This window comes from Pezoporus occidentalis, unplaced genomic scaffold (genome assembly GCF_034315485.1).
Source record: "Pezoporus occidentalis ecotype Australia unplaced genomic scaffold, CSIRO_AGI_Poc_V1 ctg1040, whole genome shotgun sequence".
Classification (NCBI taxonomy): domain Eukaryota; kingdom Metazoa; phylum Chordata; class Aves; order Psittaciformes; family Psittacidae; genus Pezoporus; species Pezoporus occidentalis.
The window spans coordinates 1-16,892 of NW_026912823.1; the positions used below are offsets into that span (position 1 = coordinate 1).

Sequence of the window (16,892 nt, forward strand, 5' to 3'; positions counted from 1 at the left end):
ATGTGTCCCTATGGTCCCTATGTATCCCTATGGTTCCCTATGTGTCCCTATGGGTCCCTATGGGTCCCTATGTGTCCCTATGTGTCCCTATGGTCCCTATGTGTCCCTATGTGTCCCTATGGGGTCCCTATGTGTCCCTATGGGTCCCTATGGGGTTTCTGTGGCTCCCTATGTGTCCCTATGTGGTCCCTATGTATCCCTATGGCTCCCTATGTGTCCCTATGGTCCCTATGTGTCCCTATGGGTCCCTATGGTCCCTATGTGTCCCTATGTGTCCCTATGGGTCTCTGTGGGTCCCTATGTGTCCCTATGGTCCCTATGTGTCCCTATGGTTCCCTATGTGCCCCAATGGTCCCCGTGTGCCGCAGGACGCCCTGGGGGGCTCCTTTGACCCGTCCCGCTCCTTCCGTGGGGCGCTCTCGGGGCTGCAGCTCTGGGGCCGGGCGCTGGCGGCCGCCGAGGTGGCGGCGGTGGCCGCGTGCCGCGAGCGCCCCCCCGCGGACGTCCTGGCCTGGGCGCGCCCGGCGCTGGAGCTGCACGGGGGGGTCACGGCGAGGCCCTTCCGGGCCTGCGCGTGAGGACCCCCCCCTCCCCCCACCATCAATGGGAACCCCCATCCCCCACCATCAATGGGAACCCCCATCCCCCCCCATCCCCCCCCATCAATGGGAACCCCCATCCCCCCACCACCACCATCAATGGGAACCCCCATCCCCCCCCCACCACCATCAATGGGAACCCCCCCCCTCCCCCATCAATGGGAACCCCCATCCCCCCCCATCCCCCACCCCATCAATGGCACCCCCCCATCCCCCCCCTCCCCCACCATCAATGGCACCCCCCATCCCCCCATCAATGGACCCCCCCATCCCCCCCTCCCCCATCAATGGGAACCCCCATCCCCCCCATCCCCCCCCATCAATGGGAACCCCCCTCCCCCCCATCCCCCCCCATCAATGGGAACCCCCATCCCCCCCCATCCCCCACCATCAATGGGAACCCCCATCCCCCACCATCCCCCACCCCATCAATGGCACCCCCCCATCCCCAATCAATGGGACCCCCCCATCCCCCTCCCCATCAATGGCACCCCCCCATCCCCCCCTATCAATGGGACCCCCCATCCCCCCCCCCGTCAATGGGAGCGCCCCATCCCCCCCCATCAATGGCACCCCCCCCATCCCCCCCCCATCAATGGGACCGTCCCATCCCCCCATCCCCCCCATCAATGGGACCCCCCCATCCCCCCCCATCAATGGAACCGTCCCATCCCCCCCCATCAATGGGACCGTCCCATACCCCCATCCCCCCCATCAATGGGACCCCCCCATCCCTCCGCCCATCAATGGCAGCGTCCCATCCCCTGCCCCCCCTCATTGAGAGCAATAGCACCACCCCCCCCACTCAATGGGACCTTCCCATCCCCGGCCCCCCCCCCCCCTGGAACCTTCCCATTACCCTGCCCCCCCCCCCCCCATTGAGAGCAGTAGGACACCCCCCCCCCCAATGGGACCTTCTCATTACCTTCCCCCCCCCCCCCCCCAATGGGACCTTCCCATCCCCTGCCCCCGCCCCCCATGGAACCTGCCCATTACCCGGCCCCCCCCCCCCCCCCATTGAGAGCAGTAGGACACCCCCCCCCCAATGGGACCTTCTCATTACCTTCCCCCCCCCCGCCATGGGACCTTCCCATCCCCTGACACCCCCTATAGGGACCCCCCCAATGAGCCCCCCCTCAACCCCTTGGTCCCCATTTAGGGGACCCCTCCCTGCCCCCCCCCAACCCCACCCCAATGGGTTCACCCCCAAAATGCTGTTTCCCCCCCCCAAAACATGGAATAAAACCTGACACGAAGATGCTGCCCCCCCCCAAACCCCCCCCAATGCGGCCGGACCCCCCTCAATGGGGCAGCTTTAATGGGGCAGAGCCATAAATAAAAGGGGGGGGCACAGAGGACCCCCCCAAACCCGGGGGGCGGGGGGGGTTCTGCCCAGCAGAAGCCCCACGTGTGCGTGCATCCCCCCCCCCCCATGTGTCCAATGGGAGGGTCCGTGTCTGTGACACCCCCCCCCCCAACTCAAAAGGGGTTGGGGGGGGGCCCATGGGGGGGGAACCCATTAAGGGTTGGGGGGGTCCTGGTGGTCCTGGGAGCATCCATGGGGGTCCTGGGAGCATCCATTGTGGTCCTGGGGGGGGGCCTTGAGGTCCTGGGAGCATCCATTGTGGTGCTGGGGGGGTCCTTGAGGTCCTGGGAGCATCCATTGTGGTGCTGGGGGGGTCCTGGTGGTCCTGGGAGCATCCTTGGGGGTCCTGGGAGCATCCATTGTGGTGCTGGGGGGGTCCTGGGAGCATCCATTGTGGTGCTGGGGGGTCCTGGGAGCATCCATTGTGGTCCTGGGGGGGTCCTTGAGGTCCTGGGAGCATCCATTGTGGTGCTGGGGGGGTCCTTGAGGTCCTGGGAGCATCCATTGTGGTGCTGGGGGGGTCCTGGGAGCATCCATTGTGGTCCAAGGGGGGTCCTTAACGTCCTGGGAGCATCCATTGTGGTCCAAGGGGGGTCCTTAACGTCCTGGGAGCATCCATTGTGGTCCAAGGGGGGTCCTTAAGGTCCTGGGAGCATCCATTGTGGTCCAGGGGGGTCCTGGGAACATCCATTGTGGTCCGTGGGGGGGGGTCCTTAAGGTCCTGGGAGCATCCATTGTGGTCCGGGGGGGGTCCAGTCTGTCCTCATTGTCCTTGTGCCCCCCCATGGTCTTTGTGGGGGTCCCTCGCGATTGGGGGCCATGGGGGGGGCTGGGGGGGGTCCGGGGGTGTCCCCCCCCCCCTCAGGGCTGCTCCTGCTTCTTCTTGACCGAGATCCGCTTCTTGCGCGCCGCCAGCATCTCATAGAAGGGGTCCACGCTCACCGCGGCCCTGGGGGGGGGCAGAACGGATCCGGGGTCCCCAAGGGGGTTTGGGGGATCCCTGGGGGGAGCTTGGGCTCCGGGGGGGGTTGGGGTCTCCAAGGGCTGGCTTTAAAGTGGGCGTTTTCACCTGGTTTTGGCCGTTTCCAGCCCGCTTTTGGGTGGTTTCAGCCCGTTTGGGGCCGTTTTGAGCCCGTTTGGGGCCGTTTTGAGCCCGTTTGGGGCCGTTTTGAGCCTGGTTTTTGCCCGTTTTGGGCTGTTCGTCACCCGTTTTGGGGTGTTTTGAGCCCGTTTTGGGCCGTTTGTCACCCGTTTCGGGGTGTTTTGAGCCTGTTTGGGGCCGTTTGTCACCCGTTTTGGGGTGTTTTGCACCCGTTTTTGGGTGTTTTTTCCCCGTTTTTGGCTGTTTGAGCCCGTTTTGGGGTGTTTTTTGTCCGGTTTTGGGTGTTTTGAGCCCGTTTTTGGGTGGGTTTTGCCCACTTTTGGGTGTTTTGCGCCCGTTTTTTGGGTGTTTTTTGCTTGTTTTTGGGTGTTTTGCGCCCATTATTGGGTGTTTTTTGCCGGTTTTGGGTGTTTTGAGCCGGTTTTGGGTGTTTTTTGCCCATTTTGGGTGTTTTGAGCCCGTTTTGGGTGTTTTGAGCCCATTTCTGGGTGTTTTGCGCCCGTTTTGGGGTGCTTTGAGCCCGTTTTTGGGTGGTTTTTGCCCGTTTTTGTGTGTTTCGCGCCCGTTTCGGGGTGTTTTGTGCCCGTTTTTGGGTGGTTTTTGCCCGTTTTTGGGTGTTTTGCGCCCGGTTTTGGGTGCTTTGTGCCCGTTTTGGTGTTTTGCGCCCGGTTTTGGGTGTTTTGTGCCCGTTTTTGGGTGTTTTTTGCCTGTTTTGTGTGTTTTGTGCCCGGTTTTGGGTGTTTTGCGCCCGTTTTTGGGTGTTTTGAGCCCGTTTTTGGGTGTTTTTTGCCCGTTTTGGTGTTTTGCGCCCGTTTTTGGGTGTTTTTTGCCCGTTTTTGGGTGTTTTTTGCCCGTTTTTGGGTGTTTTGTGCCCGTTTTTAGGTGTTTTGTGCCCGTTTTTGGGTGTTTTGTGCCCGTTTTGGGTGTTTTTTGCCCATTTTTGTATGTTTTGCGCCCGTTTCGGGGTGTTTTTTGCCCGTTTTTTGGTGTTTTGCGCCCGGTTTTGGGTGCTTTGAGCCCGTTTTTGGGTGTTTTGTGCCCGTTTTGGTGTTTTGCGCCCGGTTTTGGGTGCTTTGAGCCCGTTTTGGGTGTTTTTTGCCCATTTTTGGGTGTTTTGTGCCCGTTTCGGGGTGTTTTTTGCCCGTTTTTTGGTGTTTTGCGCCCGGTTTTGGGTGTTTTGTGCCCGTTTTTGGTTGTTTTTTGCCCGTTTTGGGTGTTTTGCGCCCGGTTTTGGGTGCTTTGAGCCCGTTGGGCACTCACTGGATGGCCTTGATCCACTCGTCCTTCTGCTCGCGGGTGGGCGCCGAGATGCGGTACACGACGTGGTTCCCCTCCACCACGCGCCCGTCGGCCTCCGTCTTGCAGGCCTTGATGAGCTGCCCCTTGTTGTTGGGGATGTAGAGCTCGAAGCAGTGCTGGGGGGGGCACGGGTCAGCAGGGGGTGATGGGGCAATGGGGGGAATGGGGGCAATGGGGGGTAATGGGGGAATGGGGGTAATAGGGACAATGGGGGCAATGGAATGGATCAATGGAGGCAATGGGGGTCAATGGAGGCAATGGGGGTCAATGGGGGCAATGGGGGGCAATGGGGGGTGGGGGAATGGGGGCAATGGGGGCAATGGGGGTAATGGAATGGATCAATGGAGGCAATGGGGGTCAATGGGGGTAATGGGGGGCAATGGGGGGCACTGGGGGGGCTCTCACCGGCTTCCGGGGATCCTCCACCTCCCGGATACTCAGGTTCTCCAATGGGATGATCCCGCGTGGCTCCTTGTCCTGGGGATGGGGGGCACAAGAATGGGGGTCAGGGGCTCCCAATGGGGTATGGGGGGGGGGTCATAGGAGCCCGGGGTGGGTTTGGGGCATTTTGGTGTCTTTGGGGCTGGTTTGGGGCTCATTTTGGTGTCTTTGGTTTGGGGAGGTTGGGGGTAGTTTGGGGGCTGTTTCCAGGGGATTTTGGGGTGATTTGGGGTGATTTGGGGTGATTATAGGTTACTTTGGGCTGGTTTGGGGGTATTGTGGTGTGATTTTGGGCTGTTTTGGCAGGTTTTGGGGTGATTTTAGGCTGTTTTGGGGTGTTTTAGGGTTATTTTGGGCTGGTTTGGGGTATTTGGGGCTGTGCTGGGGTTATTTGGGGCTGTTTTGGGGTATCTGGGACTGGTTTGGGGTATTTGGGGCTGGTTTTGGGTTATTTTGGGCTGGTTTTGGGGTTATTTTGGGCTGGTTTGGGGTTATTTTGGGCTGGTTTGGGTTATTTTGGTCTGGTTTTGGGTTATTTTGGTCTGGTTTGGGGTTATTTTGGGCTGATTTGGGGTTATTTTGGGCTGTTTTGGGGTATTTGGGGCTGCTTTGGGGTTATTTTGGGCTGGTTTGGTGTATTTTGGGCTGGTTTGGGTTATTTTGGGCTGGTTTGGGTTATTTTGGGCTGGTTTGGGGTATCTGGGGCTGGTTTGGGGTTATTTTGGGCTGGTTTGGGGTTATTTTGGGCTGTTTTGGGTTATTTTGGTCTGGTTTGGGGTTATTTTGGGCTGGTTTGGGGTTATTTTGGGCTGTTTTGGGTTATTTTGGGCTGGTTTGGGGTTATTTTGGGCTGGTTTGGGGTATTTTGGGCTGGTTTGGGGTTATTTTGGGCTGGTTTGGGTTATTTTGGGCTGGTTTGGGTTATTTTGGGCTGGTTTGGGGTATCTGGGGCTGGTTTGGGGTTATTTTGGGCTGGTTTGGGGTTATTTTGGGCTGTTTTGGGTTATTTTGGTCTGGTTTTGGGTTATTTTGGGCTGGTTTGGGATTATTTTGGGCTGTTTTGGGCTCTCACCGTGGTGTACTCGAAGTAATAGAGGCAGTTGTCGGTGAGGATGAACCAGCGGCGCTTCCACGTCTTCACCCGCCCGCCTGGGGGGGGGGGGGGGGGTGAGGTGTGGGGGGGTCCCCATGGAGCCACATTGGGGGGGTTCCAAAGGGGGATGGGAGGAGGAAGGGGATGGGTAAAGGGGGGGGGGCACCTACCTCCTGTGGGGGCGGGGCGGGCGGGGAATGGGGAGGGATGGGGGGGTGATGGGGAGGGAATGGGGGGTGATGGGGAGGGAATGGGGGGTGATGGGGAGGGAATGGGGGGTGATGGGGAGGGAATGGGGGGTGATGGGGAGGGAATGGGGAGGGATGGGGGGTGATGGGGAGGGAATGGGGGGTGATGGGGAGGGAATTGGGGGGAATGGGGGGTACAGAGAAGGGGAAACAGAAAGAGGTTCCATCAGTTACGTGTGCATGGGGATAACCCCCCATTGGGACCCGGGGAGTGGGGCCACCCATAGGGGCTCACCCAGCTTCAGCAGCCACCCCTCGCGGTCCGGGTTGAAGAAGGTGTGGGTCAGGTCGTTGCCGTCGTCCTCCGGGATCTTAAAGGGCTCGCTCCGGATGCTCTCGTAGAGGTTCTATGGGGCAAGGGGGCGGGGTCAGGACAGGACACACCCCCTGACAGCCAATCCGATCTGCCCACAGAGCCCTAAGCCCCGCCCACGGAAATAAATCACGCCCATACAGTCCATATATGGGCATATAAACCCAGCCTATAGCAACAAACCACACCCATAAAACCCATATATAGACTCATAAGCCCGGCCCACAGCGATAAACCACACCCATTGCCCATATATGGACACATAAGCTCCTCCCATAGCAACAAACCACACCCATAAAGCCCATATAGTCACATAAGCCCCTCCCATAGGCCCTTAACCTCTACCCTTAGACACGCCCCTCCCAAACCACACCCCCACCACCTCCCAGCCCCTCCCTCTCAGTCCAAGCCACGCCCCTTAAGCCCCTCCCATTCACACCCAAGCCCGCATCCCCTCCACCTCCCAGCCAATCAGCAGTCACCTCCCTCTGAGCCACTCCCCCTTAAGCCACGTCCCATTCACGCCCTAAACCACGCCCCCTCCTTGACCACGCCCACTCTGCCTCCCAGCCCCTCCAAGCCACGCCCCTTAAGCCCCTCCCATTCACACCCAAGCCCGCATCCCCTCCGCCTCCCAGCCAATCAGCAGTCACCTCCCTCTGAGCCACGTCCCATTCACGCCCTAAACCACGCCCCCTCCTTGACCACGCCCACTCTGCCTCCCAGCCCCTCCAAGCCACGCCCCTTAAGCCCCTCCCATTCACACCCAAGCCTCCCAGCCCCTCCTTCTCCCTCCCAGCCACGCCCCCTTAAGCCACGCCCCCAAAAGCCCCTCCCATTCACACCCAAGACTCCCAGCCCCTCCTTCTCCCAGCCACGCCCCCTTAAGCCACGCCCCCAAAAGCCCCTCCCATTCACACCCTAGCCTCCCAGCCCCTCCTTCTCCCTCCCAGCCACGCCCCCAAAGCCCCTCCCATTCACACCCAAGCCTCCCAGCCCCTCCTTCTCCCTCCCAGCCACGCCCCCTTAAGCCACGCCCCCAAAAGCCCCTCCCATTCACACCCTAGCCTCCCAGCCCCTCCCTCTCCCTCCATGCCACGCCCCCTTAAGCCACGCCCCCCAAAGCCCCTCCCATTCACACCCAAGCCTCCCAGCCCCTCCTTCTCCCAGCCACGCCCCCTTAAGCCACGCCCCCAAAGCCCCTCCCATTCACACCCATCCCACCCCGCCCTCCCTAGCCCCTCCCTCTCCCTCCAAGCCCCGCCCCCCGAAGGCTCTTGTGCAGTCCCGCCCCCCCGCCGCTCTCAGCCAATGGCGTGCCGGCCCCGCCCACCCTGAGCAGCTCCTCGGGCAGGTCCCCGCCGTCGTTGATGCCGCGGTTCATGGCCACGAAGCGCTCGGCCGAGGGCTTGTCCCGCACGTTGGGGTTGTGCAGGCTCGTGTTGAGCATGATCACGGCGAAGGACAGCACGTAGCACGTGTCTGCGGGGGGCACCCATGGGTGGGGGCACCCATTGACCAGGGAGACATTGGGTGGGGGCACCCATTGACCGGGGAGACATTGGGTGGGGGCACCCATTGACCGGGGAGACATTGATGGGGGGAGCCATTGGGTGGGGGCACCCATTGACCAGGGAGACATTGGGTGGGGGAGACATTGGGTGGGGATTGATGGGGGAGCCATTGGGTGGGGGGCACCCATTGACCGGGGGAGACATTGACCAGGGGAGACATTGGGTGGGGGGCACCCATTGACCGGGGAGACATTGACCAGGGGAGACATTGGGTGGGGGAGCCATTGACCGGGGGAGACATTGATGGGGGGAGCCATTGGGTGGGGGAGCCATTGGGTGGGAGACATTGATGGGGGGAGCCATTGGGTGTAGGGAGCCATTGACCGGGGAGACATTGATGGGGGGAGCCATTGGGTGTGGGGAGCCATTGATGGGGGGAGCCATTGGGTGGGGGCACCCATTGACCGGGGGAGACATTGATGGGGGGAGCCATTGGGTGGGGGAGCCATTGGGTGGGGATTGATGGGGGGAGCCATTGGGTGGGGGGCACCCATTGACCGGGGGAGACATTGATGGGGGGAGCCATTGGGTGGGGGGAGCCATTGATGGGGATAGCCATTGGGTGGGGATTGATGGGGGGAGCCATTGGATGGGGATTGATGAGGGGAGCCATTGGGTGGGGGAACCCACTGATGGGGGGACCCATTGATGAAGGGTAGCCATTGGGTGGGGGGAACCATTGGGTGGGGGGAACCATTGGGTGGGGGTACCCATTGATGGGGGTAGCCATTGGGTGGGGTTAGCCAGTGGGTGGGGATTGATGGGGGGACCCATTGATGAGGGGAGCCATTGGGTGGGGGGACCCATTGATGTGGGGAGCCATTGGGTGGGAGGGGCACCATTGATAGGGGCACCCATTACAGGGGGGGCAATGGGTTTCAATGGGTTTCAATGGGTTTCAATGGGACTCAATGGACGTCAATGGCTCTCAATGGGACTCAACGGCTCTCCATGGGTTTCAATGGGGTTCAATGGATCTCAATGGGGTTCAATGGCTCTCAATGGGGTTTCTATGGGGCGCTATGGGGCACTATGGGGCCTTACCCGTGCACTGGAAGCCCCCCGGGTTGCAGAGGCAGTGGGAGTTCAATGGGGTTCAATGGCTCTCAATGGGGTCGCTATGGGGCGCTATGGGGCGCTATGGGGCGCTATGGGGCTGTACCTGTGCACTGGAAGACCCCCGGGTTGCAGAGGCAGTGGGAGTTCAATGGGGTTCAGTGGGGCGCTATGGGGCGCTATGGGGCCGTACCCGTGCACTGGAAGACCCCCGGGTTGCAGAGGCAGTGGGATTTCAATGGGGTTCAATGGCTCTCAATGGGTTTCAATGGGTTTCAATGGCTCTCAATGGGGTTCAATGGCTCTCAATGGGGTTTCTATGGGGCGCTATGGGGCCATACCCGTGCACTGGAAGACCCCCGGGTTGCAGAGGCAGTGGGAGTTCAATGGGGTTCAATGGCTCTCAATGGGGTCGCTATGGGGCGCTATGGGGCGCTATGGGGCCGTACCCGTGCACTGGAAGACCCCCAGGTTGCAGAGGCAGTGGGAGTTCAATGGGGTTCAATGGCTCTCAATGGGGTCGCTATGGGGCGCTATGGGGCCGTACCCGTGCACTGGAAGACCCCCGGGTTGCAGAGGCAGTGGGAGTTCAATGGGGTTCAATGGCTCTCAATGGGGTTCAGTGGCTCTCAATGGGGTTCTATGGGGCGCTATGGGGCCGTACCCGTGCACTGGAAGACCCCCGGGTTGCAGAGGCAGTGGGAGTTCAATGGGGTTCAATGGCTCTCAATGGGGTTCAATGGGGTTCAATGGCTCTCAATGGGGTGTCTATGGGGCGCTATGGGGCGCTATGGGGCTGTACCTGTGCACTGGAAGACCCCCGGGTTGCAGAGGCAGTACCGCTGCGCGAAGGCCTCCATCATGCGGTCGATTTTCTGCGCCTCCCCCGGCAGCCGAAAGCTCCAAAGGAACTGCCTGGGGGGGGGGACCCCCAAAACCCCCATTGACCCCAATGCACCCCCATTGACCCCAATGCATCCCCAATGCATCCCCATTGACCCCAATGCACCCCCAATGCATCCCCATTGACCCCAATGCATCCCCAATGCACCCCCATTGACCCCAATGCACCCCCAATGCACCCCCAATGCATCCCCAATGCACCCCCATTGACCCCAATGCACCCCCAATGCATCCCCATTAACCCCAATGCATCCCCAATGCATCCCCATTGACCCCAATGCACCCCCAATGCACCCCCATTGACCCCAATGCCCCCATTGACCCCAATGCCCCCCATTGACCCCAGTGCACCCCCATTGACCCCAATGCCCCTCATTGACCCCATTGACCCCAATGCCACCCATTGACCCCAGTGCACCCCCATTGACCCCAATGCACCCCCATTGACCCCAATGCATCCCCATTGACCCCAATGCACCCCCAAAACCCCCATTGACCCCAATGCACTCCCACTGGCCCCAATGCACCCCCATTGACCCCAATGCATCCCCATTGACCCCAATGCACCCCCAAAACCCCCATTGACCCCAATGCACCCCCAAAACCCCCATTGACCCCAATGCACCCCCAATGCACCCCCATGACCCCAATGCACTCCCATTGACCCCAATGCATCCCCATTGACCCCAATGCATCCCCAATGCACCCCCATTGACCCCAATGCACCCCCAATGCACCCCATTGACCCCAATGCACCCCATTGACCCCAATGCATCCCCAATGCACCTTTGACCCCAATGCACCCCCATGACCCCAATGCACCCCCAATGCACCCCCATGACCCCAATGCACCCCCATGACCCCAATGCACCCCCAATGCACCCCTTTGACCCCAATGCCCCCCCCAAAACCCCCATTGACCCCAATGCATCCCCATCACCCCCCATTGACCCCCATTGCCCCCCGGCCTCACCTCAGCGCCTGCACCAGGTTCAGGTCCGTGAACTCGTGCAGGTCCACGAAGGCGTGGAGCACGCCCAGGTTGAACTCCTCCCTGGGGGGGAGGAGTCACCCATGGCCCCGCCCACCGCGCCTGGCCCCGCCCACCCAGCGCAAACCACTCCAGCCACCTGCGGTTGCTCCCAAAGGGGAGGGGCTTAGGGAACCCCCGCCCCCCATCATTAAGCCCCTCCCCTTCTAGGAGCCCACTCCCTTGGCCCCTCCCCTTTAAACCCCGCCCCTTCCTCAAGCCCCTCCCCTACACTCTAAGCCCCATCCTTCCCCCATAGCCCCCCTTTCTCTTAACCCCTTCATACAAGCCCCTCCCCTCCCCTTAAACCCCTCCCTTTCCCCTAAGCCCCACCCCCTAAGCCCCTTCTCCTTAAGCCCCTCCCATCCCCTTAAGCCCCTCCCCTCAAGGCCTGCCCCTCCCCTAAGCCCCTCCCCTTGCACCTCTCCCCCAAGTAGTCCCCTATGGTGATCTTGTTGAGCCCCTCCCCTTTACCTTAAGCCCCTCCCGTTAAGCCCCGCCCCTCGGGCCCCACCTCTCCCCCAGGTAATCCCCTATGGCCGCCTCGTTGAGCCCCTCCCCGTTAAGCCCCGCCCCTCCCCTTAAGAGCCCCTCCGGCCCCACCTCTTAAAGCCCCGCCCCTCCCCGTTAAGCCCCGCCCCTCTCGTTAAGCCCCGCCCCTCTGGCCCCACCTCTCCCCCAGGTAATCCCCTATGGCCGTCTTGTTGAGCCCCTCCCCGTTATGCCCCTCCCCTGCCCACGACGCCCCGCCCCTCCGGCCCCACCTCTCCCCCAGGTAATCCCCTATGGCCGTCTTGTTGAGCCCCTCCCCGTTAAGCCCCGCCCCTCCCGTTAAGCCCCGCCCCTCGGGCCCCACCTCTCCCCCAGGTAATCCCCTATGGCCGTCTCGTTGAGCCCCTCCCCGTTAAGCCCCGCCCCTCCCGTTAATCCCCGCCCCTCGTGCCCCACCTCTCCCCCAGGTAATCCCCTATGGCGGTCTTGTTGAGCCCCTCCCCGTTAAACCCCGCCCCTCCCGTTAAGCCCCGCCCCTCCGGCCCCACCTCTCCCCCAGGTAATCCCCTATGGCCGTCTTGTTGAGCCCCTCGCCCTTGTACAGGAAGCGGGCGACGTCCTCGGCCGTCAGCCGGAGCAGCTCGTTCTGCACCAGGAACTGGATCCCCTGCACCCATGGGGGGGTCAGGGGGGGCAATGGGGGGGGACGGGACCCCCCCAAACCCCCCTCCTGCTGCCACCTTCTTGGGGTCCATGTTGAACTTCTTGCGGCCCATCCCCATCTTACGGCTCCGCTGCAGGGTCTTGCTGCAGGGAAAGGGGGGTCAGGGGGGGCAATGGGGGGCAATGGGGCCAATGGGGGGAATGGGGGGAATGTGAGTAATAGTAATAGGGGGAACGGGGATGGGATGGGAGCAATGGGGGGCTCGGGAACGGGATGGGAGCGGGATGGAGGATGGGAGCGGGATGGGGGAGGGATGGGGAGCGGGATGGGAATGGGAGCGGGGTGGGAGTGGGATGGGAACGGGATGGAGCTGGGATGGGGGGATGGGAGCGGGATGGGAGCGGGATGGGAGTGGGATGGGAACGGGATGGGAGCGGGATGGGAACGGGATGGGAGCGGGATGGGAACGGGATGGGGCCGGGATGGGAACGGGATGGGAGCGGGATGGGAACGGGATGGGAACGGGATGGGAGCAGGATGGAGCCGGGATGGGAGCGGGATGGGAGCGGGATGGGAGCGGGATGGGAACGGGATGGGAGCGGGATGGGAGCGGGATGGGAGCGGGATGGGAACGGGATGGGAACGGGATGGGAGTGGGATGGGAGCGGGATGGGAACGGGATGGGAACGGGATGGGAGCGGGATGGGAGCGGGATGGCAGAGGGATGGGAGCGGGATGGGAACGGGATGGAGCCGGGATGGGAACGGGATGGAGCGGGATGGGAGCGGGATGGGAGCGGGATGGGAGCGGGATGGGAACGGGATGGGAGCCGGGATGGGAGCGGGATGGGAACGGGATGGGAGCGGGATGGCAGCGGGATGGGAGCGGGATGGGAACGGGATGGAGTCGGGATGGGAACGGGATGGGAGCCGGGATGGGAGCGGGATGGGAACGGGATGGGAACGGGATGGAGCGGGATGGAGCGGCGGGATGGGAACGGGATGGGAGCGGGATGGGAACGGGATGGGAGCGGGATGGGAACGGGATGGGAGCGGGATGGGAACGGGATGGGAATGGGATGGGAGCGGGATGGGAGCGGGATGGGAACGGGATGGGAGCGGGATGGGAGCGGGATGGGAACGGGATGGGAGCGGGATGGAGCCGGGATGGGAGCGGGATGGGAACGGGATGGGAACGGGATGGGAGCGGGATGGGAGCGGGATGGGAACGGGATGGGAGCGGGATGGGAGCGGGATGGGAGCGGGATGGGGCCGGGATGGGAACGGGATGGAGCGGGATGGGAGCGGGATGGGAGCGGGATGGGAGCGGGATGGGAACGGGATGGGAACGGGATGGGAGCGGGATGGGAACGGGATGGGAGCGGGATGGGAACGGGATGGGGCCGGGATGGGAACGGGATGGGAGCGGGATGGGAGGGGGATGGGAGCAGGATGGGAACGGGATGGAGCGGGATGGGAACGGGATGGGAGCGGGATGGGAACGGGAGGGAGCGGGATAGAGCGGCGGGATGGGAACGGGATGGGAGGCCGGCGAGGCGCGGGGAGCGGCGGACGGCGTCAGCCAATGGGAGGCGGAGGTATGGGATTGGCAAGGAGGCTGGCCAATGAGAGGTCAGGAACACTTCTGGGGGGCGGGACCTGCCCGATGAGGGCGGTTGCAGCGATGATTGACAGGGTGAGGAGCCAATGGGAGGGCAGGAAGCTGGTTCTAAGGGCGTCATTAATATTAACCTCTCATTACCATTATCCCTCATTAATATTAATGAGCTCCCACACCCCGTCTTGGGGGACACACCCCCTCACCCCCCCCAAACCTGCTCTCCTCAGCGTTGCCATGGTGACAGCCTCCCCCCATTACCATGGTGACAGCCTCCCCCCCCTCCCGTTGCCACAGCAACAGCCCCCACATTGCCATGGCGACAACCTTCCCCCCCGTTGCCATAGTGACAGCCCCCCATTGCCATGGCAACAGCCTCCCCTCGTTGCCATTGAGACAATCTCATCTGGTTGCCATGGTGATAACCCTCCCGTTGCCATGGTGATAACCTCCCTCCTCCCGTTGCCATTGTGTCAGCCCCCCGTTGCCATGGTGACGCCTCCCTCCCCCCCGTTACCATGGTGACAGCCTCTCTCCCCCCGTTACCATGGTGATAGCCTCTCTCCCCCCGTTACCATGGTGACAGCCTCTCTCCCCCCCCGTTGCCATGGTGACCGCCTCCCTCCCCCCTGTTACCATGGTGACTGCCCCCATTACCATGGTGACAGCCTCTCTCCCCCCGTTGCCATGGTGACAGTCTCCCCCCGTTGCCATGGTGACAGCCTCTCTCCCCCCGTTACCATGGTGACAGCCTCCCCCCGTTGCCATGGTGACAGCCTCCCTCTCCCCCCGTTGCCATGGTGACCGCCTCCCCCCGTTGCCATGGTGACAGCCTCCCCCCCGTTACCATGGTGACAGCCTCTCTCCCCCCGTTACCATGGTGACCGCCTCCCCCCGTTACCATGGTGACCGCCTCCCTCCCCCCCCCTCGCGGCTGTTCCAGAGACTCCGGTTTATTTAAACAGCGTAAAAACCCATGCGGGGGGGGGGGGGGGGGGCGCGGGGGCGGGGCCTGTACAAAAGGGGCGTGGCCAGCGCGGATCACATGAACAAGGAGGGGGCGTAGCTAACGCGGGGAAGAGGCGGGGCTGTACAGAGGAGGGGCGGGGCTGTACAGAGGAGGGGCGTGGCCTCGGGGCACGCGGTTGGGGGGGGGCTCCCAATGATCCCGGCCCCCCCCCTCCATAGACACGGGGACAATTAACACACATTCATTAACGGGGGCGGCTGGGAGCAAGGGGGGGGCACTGGGGGTGAATGGGGCCCTAGGGATGCTGGGGGGGCCCAATGGGTGCGGGGGGGACCCAATGGGTCCCTAGGGATGCTGGGATGACCCAAAGCATCCGAGGGGGGGACCAATAGGTCCCAATGGCTCGGGGGGGGGGGCCCCATGGGTCCCTATGGGCACTGGGGGGGTCCAATGGGTGCGGGGGGGTTCCAGTGGGGCCCTATGGATGCTGGGGTGTCCCAATGGGTGCGGGGGGGTCCCAATGGGGCCCTATGGATGCTGGGGAGTCCCAGTGGGTGCGGGGGGGTCCCAATGGATGTTGGGGGTCCCAATGGGTGGGGGGGTTCTCAATGGGTCCCAATGGATGCTGGGGTCCCCAGTGGGTCCCAATGGATGCTGAGGGTCCCAATGGGTGCTGGGGGTCCCCAATGGGTGCTGGGGGTCCCCAGTGGGTCCCCAATGGGTGCTGGGGGTCCCAATGGGTCCCAATGGATGCTGAGGGTCCCAATGGGTGCTGGGGGTCCCCAATGGGTGCTGGGGGTCCCCAATGGGTCCCAATGGGTGCTGGGGGTCCCAATGGGTGCTGGGGGTCCCAATGGGTGCTGGGGGTCCCAATGGGTGCTGGGGGTCCCCAATGGGTGCTGGGGGTCCCCAATGGGTGCTGGGGGTCCCCAGTGGGTGCTGTCCCATTGCCCGCAGTGGGGGGGGGGTGGGTGGGGGCGGGGGTCCCTACACGGGGGTCGTTTTCCGGTTGAGGGTGCTGGTCCCGGACACGCTCTCGGGGCCGCCCCCTCCCCCCGCCCCTGCCCCTCCCCCCGCTCCCCCTCCCCCCGCTCCGGGAGGTTCCTTCCCGAACGCGTTGTGGAGCTGCAGGAAGGGGGGGCCGGGGGTGCCGGGTGGGGGCGGGGCCGATGACGTCACCGCCCCTCCCCCGTCCCTGCTCAGCGTGTACATGGAGATGTCTGCGGGGGGGGCGGCCCCTCCCCCACCCTTGGAAGCGGGGGGCGGGGGGGGTGGGGGAGGGGGCGGCGGGGGGGGAGGGGGCGGGGCGGCGCCGGGGTCGCTGGAGCGGGAGCTGGAGCGGGAGCGGCGGCGGGGGGGGCGGGGCCTGGGGCCGGGGGGCGGGGCGCGGGGCGGGGGAGGCGGGGCCGCGGGCGTTGTTCCCGTGACCGGCGCACGTGACTTGCGGTGCCGCTCGATGTAGAGGTTGACGGCGAGGACGCCGATGGCCTCGGCCAGGATGAAGCTCAGCCCCCCGAAGTAGAAGGACCAGCCGTAGGAGTAATGGCGGCGGCGAGGCTCCTCCCGGCGGGGGCCCGGCTCCCCCCCCGCGTTCGAGGAGATGTACACGATGACCCCGATGATGTTGCTGAGGCCTTCGGGGGGGGGGGGCGGGATGGGGGGTATAGGGAAGGGGTATAGGGGTTATAGGGGGTATGGGGGGTGGGGGGTATGGGGGGTATAGGGGGTATGGGGGGTATGGGGGGTATAGGGGGTATAGGGGGTATGGGGGGTATAGGGGGTGTGCGGGGTATGGGGGTTGTGGGGGTGATGGGGGTGTGGGGAGTGTGGGGGGTGTGGGGGTGTGGGGGGTATAGGGGGTATGGGGGGTATAGGGGTTATAGGGGGTATGGGGGGTACAATGGGGTACAGGGGGTATAGGGGATAATGGGGCTATAGGGGTTATGGGGGGTATAGGGGGTATGGGGGGTGTGGGGGGTATAGGGGGTATAGGGGGTATGGGGGGTATGGGGGTATGGGGGGTATGGGGGATATAGGGGGTATGGGGGATATAGGGGGTATAGGGGGTATAGGGGATATGGGGGTATAGGGGATGTAGGGGATATGGGGGTATAGGGGATATAGG

At 63.1% G+C, this 16,892-nt stretch overlaps 1 protein-coding gene across 3 annotated transcripts; it reads right to left on the bottom strand.

Moving 5' to 3' along the window:
• Positions 1–2,786: 2,786 nt before the first annotated feature.
• On the bottom strand, positions 2,787–12,333 carry LOC134163837 (cytohesin-2). 3 transcript variants are annotated; one of them, XM_062619039.1, is made up of 10 exons: positions 12,257–12,333; positions 12,065–12,183; positions 10,968–11,048; positions 9,894–10,006; positions 7,795–7,943; positions 6,384–6,495; positions 5,880–5,956; positions 4,772–4,843; positions 4,328–4,482; positions 2,787–2,914 (listed from the first exon to the last, which is right to left on the bottom strand). In XM_062619039.1, the coding sequence occupies exons 1-10, from the start codon at positions 12,296–12,298 to the stop codon at positions 2,827–2,829; spliced, it is 1,008 nt and encodes a 335-aa protein (XP_062475023.1). In that variant the 5' UTR covers positions 12,299–12,333; the 3' UTR covers positions 2,787–2,826. The 3 variants fall into 3 exon arrangements, with proteins under 3 accessions (XP_062475023.1, XP_062475015.1, XP_062475009.1); XM_062619031.1 differs by having other exon boundaries at positions 4,328–4,449; positions 5,880–6,073; XM_062619025.1 differs by having other exon boundaries at positions 5,880–6,073.
• Between the last annotated feature and the right edge of the window lie 4,559 nt (positions 12,334–16,892).

Coding starts and splice junctions, on each gene's coding strand:
- LOC134163837 (XM_062619025.1), bottom strand. CDS start 12,298: ATGGGGATGGGCCGCAAGAAGTTCAACATGGACCCCAAGAAG. Junction 6,074..6,383: donor GGGGTGGCTGCTGAAGCTGG/GTGAGCCCCTAT, acceptor CCGCCCCCACAG/GAGGTAGGTGCCCCCCCCCC. Junction 2,915..4,327: donor GAGTGGATCAAGGCCATCCA/GTGAGTGCCCAA, acceptor GCCCCCCCCCAG/GGCCGCGGTGAGCGTGGACC.